Source organism: Acipenser ruthenus, chromosome 5, assembly GCF_902713425.1.
Source record: "Acipenser ruthenus chromosome 5, fAciRut3.2 maternal haplotype, whole genome shotgun sequence".
NCBI lineage: Eukaryota > Metazoa > Chordata > Actinopteri > Acipenseriformes > Acipenseridae > Acipenser > Acipenser ruthenus.
The window spans coordinates 46,186,790-46,200,032 of NC_081193.1; the positions used below are offsets into that span (position 1 = coordinate 46,186,790).

Sequence of the window (13,243 nt, forward strand, 5' to 3'; positions counted from 1 at the left end):
AATAAGATAAGATGAAAACTGCCTATATGTTTTCAGAACCATTGTGCCCAATTCCCTTGACAACCAATTCACTTTGGATGGGGTGGAGTAAGGTGGAGGGTGCCATTTTAAAAGTGCAAAGACACACTCCAGGGTGTTCAAATATAGCCCGAAATCTGCAGGCCTTTGCTTCATACCATACAACACCCTATAGGCGTCCGGATATTGCACCATATCTGAAAACCCTGGAGTGTGTTAATACTTTCATATTGCTTATTATAATAATAATAATAATAATAATAATAATAATAATAATAATATATTTTTTTCGGTTTGCACAAAAGGTGTACTACACTAAGCCCTGTCCTAAATTAACAAGTTACTATTTTGTTACTGTACCAAATGGAAAATGATTGGCTTTCCGTTTGCATTACCTTTTTCATTACAGACGTAGAATGATATTTTATTATTATTATTATTATTATTATTATTATTATTATTATTATTATTATTACTGTTTTACATTAGTCTTTCCTTTTTCATTATTTTCCCCCAATTTTTAACCTTTGAAAATTGAAAATGGCATCCATTTTTAGTTCACTAAATGTGGTTTCTATGTGGCAATTTGACAGTTAAAAGTTATTTGTGTAATAACCATCATTCAAAGCACGGTAGTCTACTCATATGAATTATTAAATATTTACGTATTTAGATTACTTGACCTGGAGAAAAAAAAAAAAAAAAAAAAAATCAGTGATACAGTATATTTACATTGAGAGTATGTTACAAATGCCCACACAGAGTGGTCTGGCACTACAACCTGTTCAAATACAATAAGCAGATTCAAAAGTGCGCTCTTTGAGTGACGTGTGAAATACTGAAAGCGTGTGGTGTTACCCAGCCCACAAACACTTCATTGAGAACTAGAGCAAACACTGCGTTCTGACTGAGTTATAAAGTCGAGATGATGAGTGCACAAGATCCTCTAGGTCACCCAAAGAAGAATGCAATCTTCTACCGCAAGGAATCTCAATCACCCTGGGCCAGGCTACTCAAACCGATTGGAAAGCTGCACTACTCCCAATCATCTCAGTGTATGCTTTTGATTTTTTTGTCGTTTTTGATGGTGGACGAATCATCTGGGCATCCCCAATGTTTAGACTACCGACCTCCATTCAAACCACCTCATCATTTGGAGTTCTGCACTCAGTATGATAAGTTTGGGTGCTGTGATCAGAACAAAGACAATGACATTGCTGAACGATACTGGGACATCATGGACTTTTTTGATATCCAGGGGCACGAACTGTGTGGTGGGTTCGTTAAAGACCTTCTCTGTCAGGTACAGTAATCTTGGATTGAACATGTTCGGTGCCTTTTTGCGTTTTGGATTTGAACCACGCAGTTTTGTTCTTCGTTAAATACGTTTCCTGTGACGTTAGTCTTAAAAAAAATAAAAAATAAAAAAATAATAATAATAATAATAATAATAATAATAATAATAATAATAATAATAAGTTTATGTTTAAACATTATTATTATTATTATTATTATTATTATTATTATTATTATTATTATTATTATTATTATTATCAGTAGTAGTAGTAGTCGTAGTAGTCTTAGTAGTTAGAGATGCCACGAAGTAAGTGGCAAAGTCTTAACCGTATGTGTGTTGAAGGCCACTAGGACCTCTTCCATCCTTGTCAAGGGGAGTGCTAACCTTCTCTCCTTTCATAGTAGTAGTATTAGTATTTTACATACATTTCAATATAAATCTAGTCAGAAAACATCTACAAACGAATTCCTTCAAAATTATGCACAATGAATTAATTGGATATATTTTAGTTATCTCCATTTATGTATTTTCTGTTAATTAATTGATTACAATTGTGGTATACTGTTACACATACACATTACATAACGTGTTTTTAAATATACCATGTGTTTTTGACCAATAATATAACCTTTCATATGGCTGGCATGAACACCAGTTCTCACTAATTTTGGCCTAATGTTATTTTAGGTAATGTAGTGCTAAACTAGTGCTAATCGGGGTCCGCGGTAATCGTAAAACTATTCGTAAACGTTTATTTTATAAGTAAGTATATAGGCTATTATTGACTCTTGAAACTAAGTTCCTAAGACCTATTTTTAATTTCCCAGAACATTAATGAATCAGCTCCGTGTGGTTTTACTAAAACCTCTCAATTCACTGTGCCAAGAGCACCTGGAAATATTACAATTAACAGCCTCCAAGAAAGCTGTTAACCCCTTAAGGTACACACGGAGTTGAGCGGTTGTTCAAATGGGCTCATTTTAAAATACATTTGAGAGTGACTCAAGTATCATGAGGAAACTGATCATGTGGATGACCAGATTCAAACTTTTACTAAATGTTAAACCATGTGTGGTGCACTTCATTTCAAAAATAAGAAAGTTAGCATGGCTTTTATTTGTGAGACACGTGTTCCATGTACCTTAAAGGGTTAAAGAGACTTGCGGTTGTGATTGTGGAACATGTGTGAAGTAATCTTTTTTTTTAAGTGTTTTTATTTTTAAGCATCTTGAGGTGCAAATGTACTGCTGAAATAAAAATAAATTAGGTTTTTGTTCTAAACATTTTTTTAGTAGTCTTTCAAAAATAGTTAATAGATTAATCATATAGTTACGGTGAATGCACACATATTTGCACATCTTAAGATTTACTGGTAAATGTCGACATTTACCAAGCAAAACGGTAAATGACCAGATTCAGACTTTTACCATAACACATATACAACATTCTGTTCCAATCAATTGTTTATTTACACAATTATTTAGACCTTTACCTCTGACAGATTACTTGATAACCCTGCCTGTGTTGCTGACGGTGTGTTGGGATTTGGGGTAGAGATGTTTAGCTGCTTCCACCTTCTCTACAAAACGAGCATAGTTATATAAGAGTGATACACATTTATGACATGTGCTGTACTGTATATGTGCTTGGTGGATATGTTCAGACATGGTAATCAGAAGCCCATGAACTGTTTAGCTGTCATTTTTTTTGGAAAACAATTCATTTATGATATAACCCTAACGTGGAGCATTATGATCCCCATTCAGGGAATGCATATTCCAGAGACAGGGATTTAGTATCCAATGTTTATTTAACACTTGCACTATACTTTCAGCATCTTATGAAACCATGTTGTTTTCAGTCTGATTTTATTGGGTCAATTAAATCAATATATTATTTTCCCCCATGAAAGGTGAGGGAAATGGCACCTCCTTTAAACTTTACAAGCTGTAATCTTGACCTGAACAGCACATGGCACTTTTAAGTGCTCATATGTTTCCAATGGAGCTGTTAATTCACTAACAGGAAACGTTTAAAGGAAAAACATGCGATTTGCCCAATGAAAACAGGTTTGTTCACATAAATGTAGCTATTATACTGAATTGCAAAAAATACTCTAGTATTTTGAAAAATTTGATTCACTAGTTCATGTGGATTAAGACGCATTAATATGCATACATTTAATGGAAATGAGTATATTCTCATAAGCAGAAAACATGTGACCAAAAAATCTTCCCAGACTGCTTCTGTTTTTTTCTCTTTTTTTTTTTTTTATTAAAACATGGTGAGTTCTAAAGGAATTAGGTTTAATTGGGAAACAGAAGAAGCCATCTGTTTTTAGTTTAGTTTAGGCAACTGAAAAATAGACTTTATATAAAAAATAAAAAACGGACAACAAGCTTATCAGTCTGTCAGTGGTTTTCAACCCCGGTCCTCGGGGACCCCTGTGTCTTCTGGTTTTCATTCCAACTGCGTTTTCAATTACTTAACTAGATCCTTAATTGAACTGATCATTTGTTTAATTAGACTTTTTTTATTGTTTTCAACTGTAACAGTTGCATATTTCAAGTTAGCTTTAACATTTTATAAGTAACTTGAACTCTGCAACTGTTTAAGAGCTGAAAACAATTTAAAAAGGTCTAATTAAGCACATTATTAGTACAATTAAGGGTTTGATTAAGTAAATGAGAACTCAGTTGGAATGAAAATCAGCAGGCACAGGGGTCCCCCAGGACCAGGATTAGGTAACGCGACGCAGCGTGCACCTCACTTCATAGGCAATGCATTGGAAAACATAGGCAAGGCATGCAACTGTATAATTGAATCCTCCTTGACTGAACACTGACTGGTGCGTGAACTCTTGTCGTCAAAATCTAAATGGAAAACTCAGTGAAAAGTTTCTTGACTAATCCATTTAGTGCAAGAGGCTTTGCAACAAAAAAATAAATTATAAAAACGGAAGGCCAAAACCAAAATTGCATGTAGTAAGTACATACAGGAAAGCAGGAAAAGAGTTGAAACAGTATTTTGGTGTACAATTGTGAATGGATCTGTGGTATCTGATTTATTGAATCGCTATTAGTAGACTACAATGTAAGAAAATGTATCTGCCATCTAAAAGTTGTTGCATGCTACAAAGTCACTACACTGAGTCAATGTTAAATCCAGCAGCACAACAGGAAAACAAAACATCCTGTAAATGTACAACTTTACACATGTTGTTCATTACCTACACTATATAACAAATTTGGCCTGCTTTATTGAGCACCCACAAAGAGGAATTAATATTGTTGGATAGCATGTTTCAGTGTAGTAGGTATGACAACAAAATTAGATGGGAATAAAGACTGAAGTGCTCCCTCACCCCTTCTGTGGCAAGCTTGAGATATGCTCTCTGGAGAAGCTTGTATTCCCAGTATCCAGCACCTCCTCTCACAAGCAGCAAGTATTAACCAGAACTAGGCAAATCATGATCTAGTCCATTAACAGGCTCATGTGTTCTGCAGGAGTGCTCCCCCTATGCTGCTCATCTATTTGATGCGGAGGACCCATACACTCCCGTGAGAAACCTCCCAGGATTGTGCTTCAACTACTGCTCAGAATTTCACATTAAATGCCAGTCAGTCATCACACTCCTAACTGACGACAAAAACCTTCGGGAGTCCTGTGAGAAGGACCGATATAAGTTCTGTAATCTAATGAACCTGCCAGACCAAGACTACTGCTTCCCCAATGTAATACAAAACACAGATCTCAATAGCAACCTGGGTTCTGTTGTGCAGGATTCCAAAGGCTGCTTTCAGCTTTGCCTGATCGAAGTGGCTAATGGTCTCCGGAACCCTGTGTTGATGCTGCACGCTAATGACAACACCCATCGCATGTTTGTGGCAGAGCAGCTAGGCTTCATTTGGATTTACTTGCCAGATGGCAGTCGATTGGAAGAGCCTTTCTTGGACCTCAGTGCAGCAGTACTTACCACCCCCTGGGCAGGAGATGAAAGAGGGCTTTTGGGACTCGCTTTTCATCCGAAATACAAAAACAATGGCAGATTCTATGTCTATTATTCTGTCTTAGTCAAGAACCAAGTAGAAAAGATCAGAATCGCCGAGTTCAAGGTATCGTCGTTGGATATGAACAAAGCTGATCCTAATTCTGAAAGGTAAACATTTGTAAGTGTTTAATTAAAGGTTTAATAATGACTATTTATTATTTCAAAGCAATAGTACAAATTTGATGTCTTCATTTCGTTCAATGGTAGATTCATAAAATTGTATAATACACTATTCCAATTGGTTCTTGTCAAATAAAGGGTACATCATTGTGGAGTAGGGCAGCAGTGTGGAGTAGTGGTTAGGGCTCTGGACTCTTGACCGGAGGGTCGTGGGTTCAATTCTAGGCGGGGGGACACTGCTGCTGTTCCCTTGAGCAAGGTACTTTACCTAGATTGCTCCTGTAAAAATCCAACTGTATAAATGGGAAATTGTATGTAAAAAATAATGTAATTGTATGTAAAAATAATGTGATATCTTGTAACAATTGTAAGTCGCCCTGGATAAGGGTGTCTGCTAAGAAATAAATAATAATAATAATCATGAAAACTGAAATAGCAAAATTGAACCAGCAGAGGGAGCATTATGTCTTAGAATGAGCTGCATCCCTGCTGGCTCACACTGGACACAGAACTTTCCTAGTTCTACAGCACAGTAGATAAAGTGAATAGTAAAGACAGCATTCATTTATGGGTTCTATTCTTATTAATCCCTTATTATTGCATGTTCATTATTGGTACTATACAATAATTTAATGTTGCACTCAGCAAACATATGCATATTAACAAGCACAAAGTCACATTTGTTTGTTCCATTCTTTTTTATATAAACATTCACCTTAATGGATGCTATACGAAACACATTTTCAGGTTTAGGTCTAGCTTAAATTATACAGACACCAATGTAAACAGACATGTTTTTTGTATCATGCATCTTTGAAATGATGACGGCAAAAGTAATAAATAAACCACAGCAATAAAAACATACAAACAACAGAAAATTGTAGTTTAATACATTTTAAATCGTCAAAAGATTGTTCCAAAAGTGGACCAACTTAATGTTACACAACCTGTTGCATCTGCAATAGACTTTGATAAATCTGTCATTTTGTATTTCATGAATACAAAATATATATTTTTTTATGCATTCTGGTATAAAAGTGCTATTAAATTGACAGGTTAATTTTTGAGATTGAGGAACCTGCTTCGAATCACAACGGTGGACAACTCCTGTTTGGTTTTGATGGCTACATGTACGTCTTTACTGGAGATGGTGGAAAAGCTGGGGACCCCTTTGGGAAATTTGGGAATGCTCAAAACAAGTAAGTTAACTTTATAACTCATATGTGAAAGTGTTGCTGGAATACTAACTCCCAATATTTTCACATTATTGTTTTGCTGTTTGTATAAGAAATAACCATTAACACTTATAGATTCCTAAATTTCATTTTCACTTTTCTGTTTAGGAGTGCACTACTAGGCAAAGTGTTACGAATTGATGTAGATGGGTCTGACTCGGATGGAAAACCATATAGAATTCCTTTAGACAACCCCTTCAGGTCCGACAAAAACGCCCGTCCTGAAGTATATGCCTATGGAGTGAGGAACATGTGGCGCTGTTCAGTGGATCGCGGGGACCCTGTCACTCACAATGGAAGAGGCAGGATATTCTGTGGTGATGTGGGTCAGAACAAATATGAAGAGGTTGACTTCATAGTGAAAGGAGGCAACTATGGCTGGCGAGCAAAAGAGGGATTTGAATGCTATGATGCTAACCTGTGTCACAACTCATCTTTGGGTAAGCCTCTTATTTTAAATCTATCTATTTGAAGGATTTTGAGTAACCATATTTGGCTTGCAGATAATTTTCTTTTTTTTTGCAGGGTTATTCTGAAGTCATGCAAAGTAATAAACCATTGAGCAATTCGAAACCACTTTCTATAGAGAAACTGGTCGCATTACCAAGAGTACCCTGCAGTATGTCTATGACATTTGGAATCAATGGATTAACTGTAAAGTTGCTGAGAAAAACATTGAACAGTCTCTTCAGGTCCAGTTTGTGTGACAACCCTGTGAATGAAAACAAGTGTTAAATATATAATACTGTGTATATATCCCAATAAATGTCAGATAATATACCTTTGTATCTCAGATCCATTTCCTGATGTTGCTTTAGTTTAATATGGTTAAAGCATAAGCAAGTGTTGGTGCACAAAAGAATAAGAAAATATGGTAAAGTACATATATATTGTTCACGTATATGCAGTTTAAATTGTGAATACAGTAAAATATATCTTGAAAGTGTTTTATTTTTAGATTTTTAAAAGCTGTGACAGGGCTGCTGATGGTCAGGTAGGTATAACTCAGGAATCACAATTTTATTTTCAATATTCAAATACAAATATTAGTTGCCCACAAGGGTTTTAGGCAACATTGATTTTCTATTCCCACCCAAACACACACATTTTCACATGTATGGTCAAACTGCCTACCTAAAACCTACCCAAAACATCTGGGAAAAAAAACGTTTGTTTTTTGTACAGTAAATGTATTACTCTTTTTTAATTGACAGATGACATCCTTCCTATTTTTGCCTATAGTCACAGGATTGGCAAATCTGTTACTGGAGGGTACGTGTACCGAGGATGTGAGTCACCAAATCTAAACGGCTTGTACATTTTTGGTGATTTCATGTCTGGGTAAGTTGATGGGATTCATTTGTTTTGCATTCAGGAATATACAACATCATAAACGCACACATTAAGGGTAATAGAAAGGTACGAAAATAAATCATTAAACACTAAGCAGCTAAAATAACATGTTCTTTGTTTTTTACCGTTCTCTTACCTTTTTGTGATGTCTACAGTCATTCAGTGAGACTCTAAGGTGCTTTTACCTGAGTTTAGCGGCTGTTCTTGAGTTGTAGTTACCTGCCATATATTATTTGTAACATTGACTAGATTAGACAAAGTGTCTATAAAACTAAGAGTGACTAGTGATTTGCAAAGGGATCAAGTTTCATTTTGTTTTGCTGACAATAAACTGCTGTGTGCTACAGGGTGCTGGAGCTCACTAATATAGACATTTTGGGCCACATTTTCAAAGCATTTACTCCAGTCTTTAATTGATTTCTATGTTTTAACAGAGAAAATAAAAATCATACGAACTTTACCACATGAGAAACAAACAACTTAAGTGTGCTTGGGAGAATGTATTGTATTGCCTAGTTGTGTGGTTCTAGCTTTGTCATATTAACAGGTGTTTTTCTCCATCCAAAAAAATAGGAGTTAAATAAAAGACTGGAGTAAACATTTTTTAAAAATAGCTCTTGGCTCACCACTCAGAATGATTGCAAACAGTAAGAGAAAAGTACACAAAGGAAATTGAAGTTACTCTTTTAAAGATGACAGAATAATACACATAACAGTATTATAATATTATACATACTATACTATTATTGTTAATTGTTGACATGCTGTTAGTTATTATATATAGGGAGTTTCAATTTCCATCTTGTACTTGCTTTATTACAATAGATGGTTAAAGTCTTGATTGTACACATAAAAGGATTAAAACGATAGCTATGCTGATGACAGTAACCTCTACAGGTGTTATCTTCAACTAACAAATAAATCCTAAAATATGAGATCTTATTTTTCATCCAGTCGACTTATGGCATTGCAGGAAGATAGGAAGACTGGAACTTGGAAGGAGAAAAAGATCTGCATGGGTCAAATGCAGACTTGCTCTTTTCCCAGACTGATCAATCATTACCACAAATTTATTATCTCCTTTGCGGAAGATGAAGCAGGTGACAAACCACTTTACAGTATTTATGTATTAGAATAATAGGCAATGGATTCTGCAGTAAAGGGCAATTTTGTCGTTTTACCTTTTTTTTTAGGTACAGTATTAGATTTTTTTTGCAATAACTGTGAAATCCAGCACTGTCTAATCTGGCCCAAGCGATGCTGGATTACATACACGAAAATACACTTCATTTTGAGTTTATAGTAAACATGAATGATAAAAAGACTCAAAATCTAAGTTTAATAGAGTAAAACCTTTTAAGAAAAAAATATATACATTGTGATTAACGCACCTTAAAAAACAAACAAAAAAAAACACATTATTCCAGTTGGCACCTTGCTCATGACTTGTTCCTGTACCCTATTGCTGGCTACTATCTAAATGTAAACTGAAACAAAATTAAAAAAGACTGTATTAATTAATGTTATTTTTTTCTTGGGGAGATGTTTACAGCTTGAATCTTCCATGTATATTTACTTTAAATGTATCATTTTAAAATTGAGTGGTTAGTTACACTGCAGCCGTGATGTGTTTCTTAAATTTACCCTAAAGACATTACTTTGATATTAAGCCAATATAAATGAGCTATTTGTGTTTGAACTTATTAGGGGAGCTGTACTTCATGTCGACTTCACATCCAACTGCCTATTCCCCATATGGAACAATTTACAAGTTTATTGATCCTTCCAGGTTTGTATTTTATATTTTCACTTTAAAACCTGATGTGCTAAATATACTGCACTGAAATCTGATGAGTACAAGGCCTAGGAGATGTAAAGCTGACGATGAGCCAAAGGTAGGCTGGGGGACACACACTGTAGTAAGTCATGCATTCACATGGTTTAATGGGACACACAATTACTAAAAGCTGCTATTCTGTTCACAAGGATTCCCAAACTGAATGTGGGTTAATTGGGATACAAATATTGCAATGTGTAGTTAGTTTAAAAAAATACAGACAGTTTTTATAGTAGATGTCAATGAGTATTCCTGGTTTGCTCGGTGTTCCAGATTCCTTCCACACTGGTTTGCGGTAGGTTCTTATAAACAACTGGCTCTATGGGGCTATTTCTGACTTTGAGGAACATAAAAGCTATACTTGTGCTACTTCTAGCTATACCTTTTTGGTTTTTAATAGGAGAGCGCCACCGGGAAAATGTAAACAGAAACCTCTTCCTGTGAAAGTGAAAGGAAAACGAAGACCGTTTGTGCCCCAAGCACGTAAGTCACTGCATCATTTCTCCAAGTTGTTTTTGGCTCTTGTCTAACGCTTTGATGTCCAACCTCTCTTCCTGCTAGGATATCTACCACACTGTATTTATTATTTATTTGTTGCTTTCCAAAATACACAGCTTTATATCACAACCAAAAATAGAACCCATAATAGTATTCCTCAGTTTTGTTTTGTTTTTTAGTTTTTTTGCCATGAACATTTTTTTAAATATCTGAAATGTACTACCCTGCTTAATAGGTGCAGTAGCACCTTTGGTATTGTGGTCATCACACGGCCACATTCTTCCGCTATAACCAAAAAAAGATTTCTTAATGTGCTGTGGTTAAGTGCCAATGCTACTAATTCCAATTCTAAGTTTATTTTTAATGATATGTTATATCTCACTATTATTATTTGTTTATTTAGCAGACGCCTTTATCCAAGGCGACTTACAAAGACTAGGGTGTGTGAACTATGCATCAGCTGCAGAGTCACTTACAACTACGTCTCACCCGAAAGACGGAGCACAAGGAGGTTAAGTGACTTGCTGAGGGTCACACAATGAGTCAGTGGTTGAGGTGGGATTTGAACCGGGGACCTCCTGGTTACAAGCCCTTTTCTTTAACCACTGGACCACACAGCCTCCTATCACTACCCCTACTTCAGCCAATGTGACCATCTGCATAACAAATTTGTCTGGTAAAAGAATTTACAATTCTCAATCCAAACCTGCCGTGCTTTTACCTGAGTTTTAAGTGGACCTTGTGTTAGTAGAACATTGGTGTATTTTGCGGGGGGTGGAGCTCCTCCCTTGTGTCATCCCACTAAAATACCTGTCAGTCATCCTATTTAAACTGTAGCTAGCTTCCTAATTATCACCTTGCTTTTCAGTTTCCTCCATCCTCCCTTCCTCCTCCACTTTTCTGTGTCACCTCTGCAACGGTCCCCTCTGGGGGCAAGTGAAGCTCACTTCCCAACCTTAGAGGCTGACAACGTCGTATCACCCTCCGTGAGGAAGGTTCCCACAAGTCAGAGGGGACCCCCGGTCAAAACATTTCTAACTACATTTCGTTTTCCATTCTCTTGCTTAAATCTATTCATTTGCACCCGTGCCAGTCTTCCCCTTCGGAGAGCAAAGCTTGCTCCAAACTTTCGAGCTAGTCATTGACTCAGCTTTTCAAAGGTGGCTCTTACAGCTGGCCCTCTAAATGTGTTTATTTCTTTATTTTCTTTTCCAGCGCTTTTGTTCTCCCTGCATAGATCACGAGGCTCTCCATGCAGCCTCGGTGTTAGCCGAGTCTGATCTCTCTCTATTAGATGTCAGGGAAGACCTCAGTTCATCCTCTATCCTTCCTTAGTTTCCCCTTGGGGGAAGTTACCTCGCTTCCCGGCCTTGGAGGTCGATCGGTTCGGCCTCACCTCAGCGAGGGTGGTTCTCTGAGTAGGCAAGAGGAAACCCATATTGTGTTGCTGAAGTTACTTAGTCTCTTTATTCTAGTATTCCCTTTATGCAGGCCTGGCTCCTGCCTTGTGAACTAGTTTTGATAATGTGCGATAGCATTTCTTAACACAGGATTTGATTTAGAAAAAGAACGTTCCATTTTGGTTCCCAAAAGCCACAGTAAAATAGCCATTTATGCCATGACACCATTTACATCAAATTTTCTGTCAAATTGTTTTCTAGTACTTGATGCTAATGTACTGTACGCTAAAAAAATCTCCTTCTTTCTTTTCTGACAGTGACAGTTTTGGACATGAACAACAATCCACCCACTAGGGTACCACCAAAAAAGATCAAATTTACCACAAAGCCACTTGCTACAACTACTTTCAGGCCTACGACAGTCAGACCTACAACCTTGGCAACAATGGTACCTACAAGGAAAATCTATACCACAAAGCCAGCTCTTAAAACAACCGCACCCAGAATTCATCCAAAAACAAATCCCAAACCTCCAAAAGCAACAAGAAAAGACTTTTTATCAAAAGTAGAGAAAAAAAACAAGAAAAAAACATCTGTACCACGTGTGAATAAGCCAAAGAGCAAACATAAACCCAAGCAGGTGCAAAAGCCAGTGAAGTTCAGTACGTTGCCTCTAGTCACTCCAGGTTTCCACTATATCCCTCCACAGAGAACAACAATCAGACCTAAAGGTTCTTCTAGGAAGCAAAAGGGCTCCAAAACTGTCAAATAGTTTGACAGTAGGACAGTAGGCAGCAAAGTGTAAGGTTTACAATTCAACTCAACAAAACAGTCAAGGATTTTGATGCTATCTGCTGTTTCAATGTCAAAGTGTTATTTTATTGAAACAGTGGTATTAAAAACATCCACATTTATGACAAGTACACATGTGAAAAGTTGTGTTAAAAGTATTTTCTTTGTTTTCACCAAGCCACTGTATTTCTTATATTGTAAGTAACTCAGGGGGGTACATATCCTGTTTTTCCTGAAACACATACAGTATGTTGAAAGAAGGGTCATACTGTACATGAGAAACCCTTGTAAAAGTTTACCACAGTAAAGTTGTACAATATTTCTGTAGTTTCCCCATGGTTATACTGAGCATTTACCATAGTTTGCCTTGATTTGGCATGTTTTTTTTTTATTTATTTTTTTAATACGATTAACCATAACTCTTTGGGCTTTAAAATGCTTACCAGTGCATTACCATATTTTCATGCTTGTTTGGTATTTTTTTATAAGGGAAAATCTCCCCGTATTGTCCCTCTGAGATTAGAAATTACACAGGGAAAGTAGTTTGATGGAAATGGAAACCAAATTTAGTTTTACAGTGTTAGTGTTATTCCTATATTCATCTGAAATTACAAGAAAAAAGAAAGATTGTGGAGATTAAGC

General features: G+C 36.3%; 1 protein-coding gene and 1 non-coding gene across 2 annotated transcripts; one reads left to right on the forward strand and one right to left on the reverse strand.

Moving 5' to 3' along the window:
- Positions 1 to 1,075: 1,075 nt before the first annotated feature.
- hhipl2 (HHIP-like 2) lies at positions 1,076 to 12,949 on the forward strand. Its single transcript, XM_034921448.2, has 9 exons — positions 1,076 to 1,321; positions 4,822 to 5,474; positions 6,542 to 6,685; positions 6,830 to 7,161; positions 7,936 to 8,062; positions 9,029 to 9,174; positions 9,782 to 9,863; positions 10,312 to 10,394; positions 12,127 to 12,949. The coding sequence occupies exons 1-9, from the start codon at positions 1,076 to 1,078 to the stop codon at positions 12,579 to 12,581; spliced, it is 2,268 nt and encodes a 755-aa protein (XP_034777339.2). The 3' UTR covers positions 12,582 to 12,949.
- LOC117403466 (U6atac minor spliceosomal RNA) lies at positions 1,594 to 1,721 on the reverse strand. The gene has a single exon (XR_004544581.1). It is a non-coding gene; the product is annotated as a U6atac minor spliceosomal RNA (small nuclear RNA).
- Positions 12,950 to 13,243: the final 294 nt, after the last annotated feature.

What these genes read in the sequence shown, in the direction of transcription:
- hhipl2 (XM_034921448.2), top strand. Translation starts at nt 1,076, where the DNA reads ATGCTTTTGATTTTTTTGTCGTTTTTGATGGTGGACGAATCATCTGGG. An exon ending in TTAAAGACCTTCTCTGTCAG is followed by an intron (nt 1,322 to 4,821) that starts GTACAGTAATCT and finishes TGTGTTCTGCAG; the next exon opens with GAGTGCTCCCCCTATGCTGC. An exon ending in CTTTGCGGAAGATGAAGCAG is followed by an intron (nt 9,175 to 9,781) that starts GTGACAAACCAC and finishes TGAACTTATTAG; the next exon opens with GGGAGCTGTACTTCATGTCG.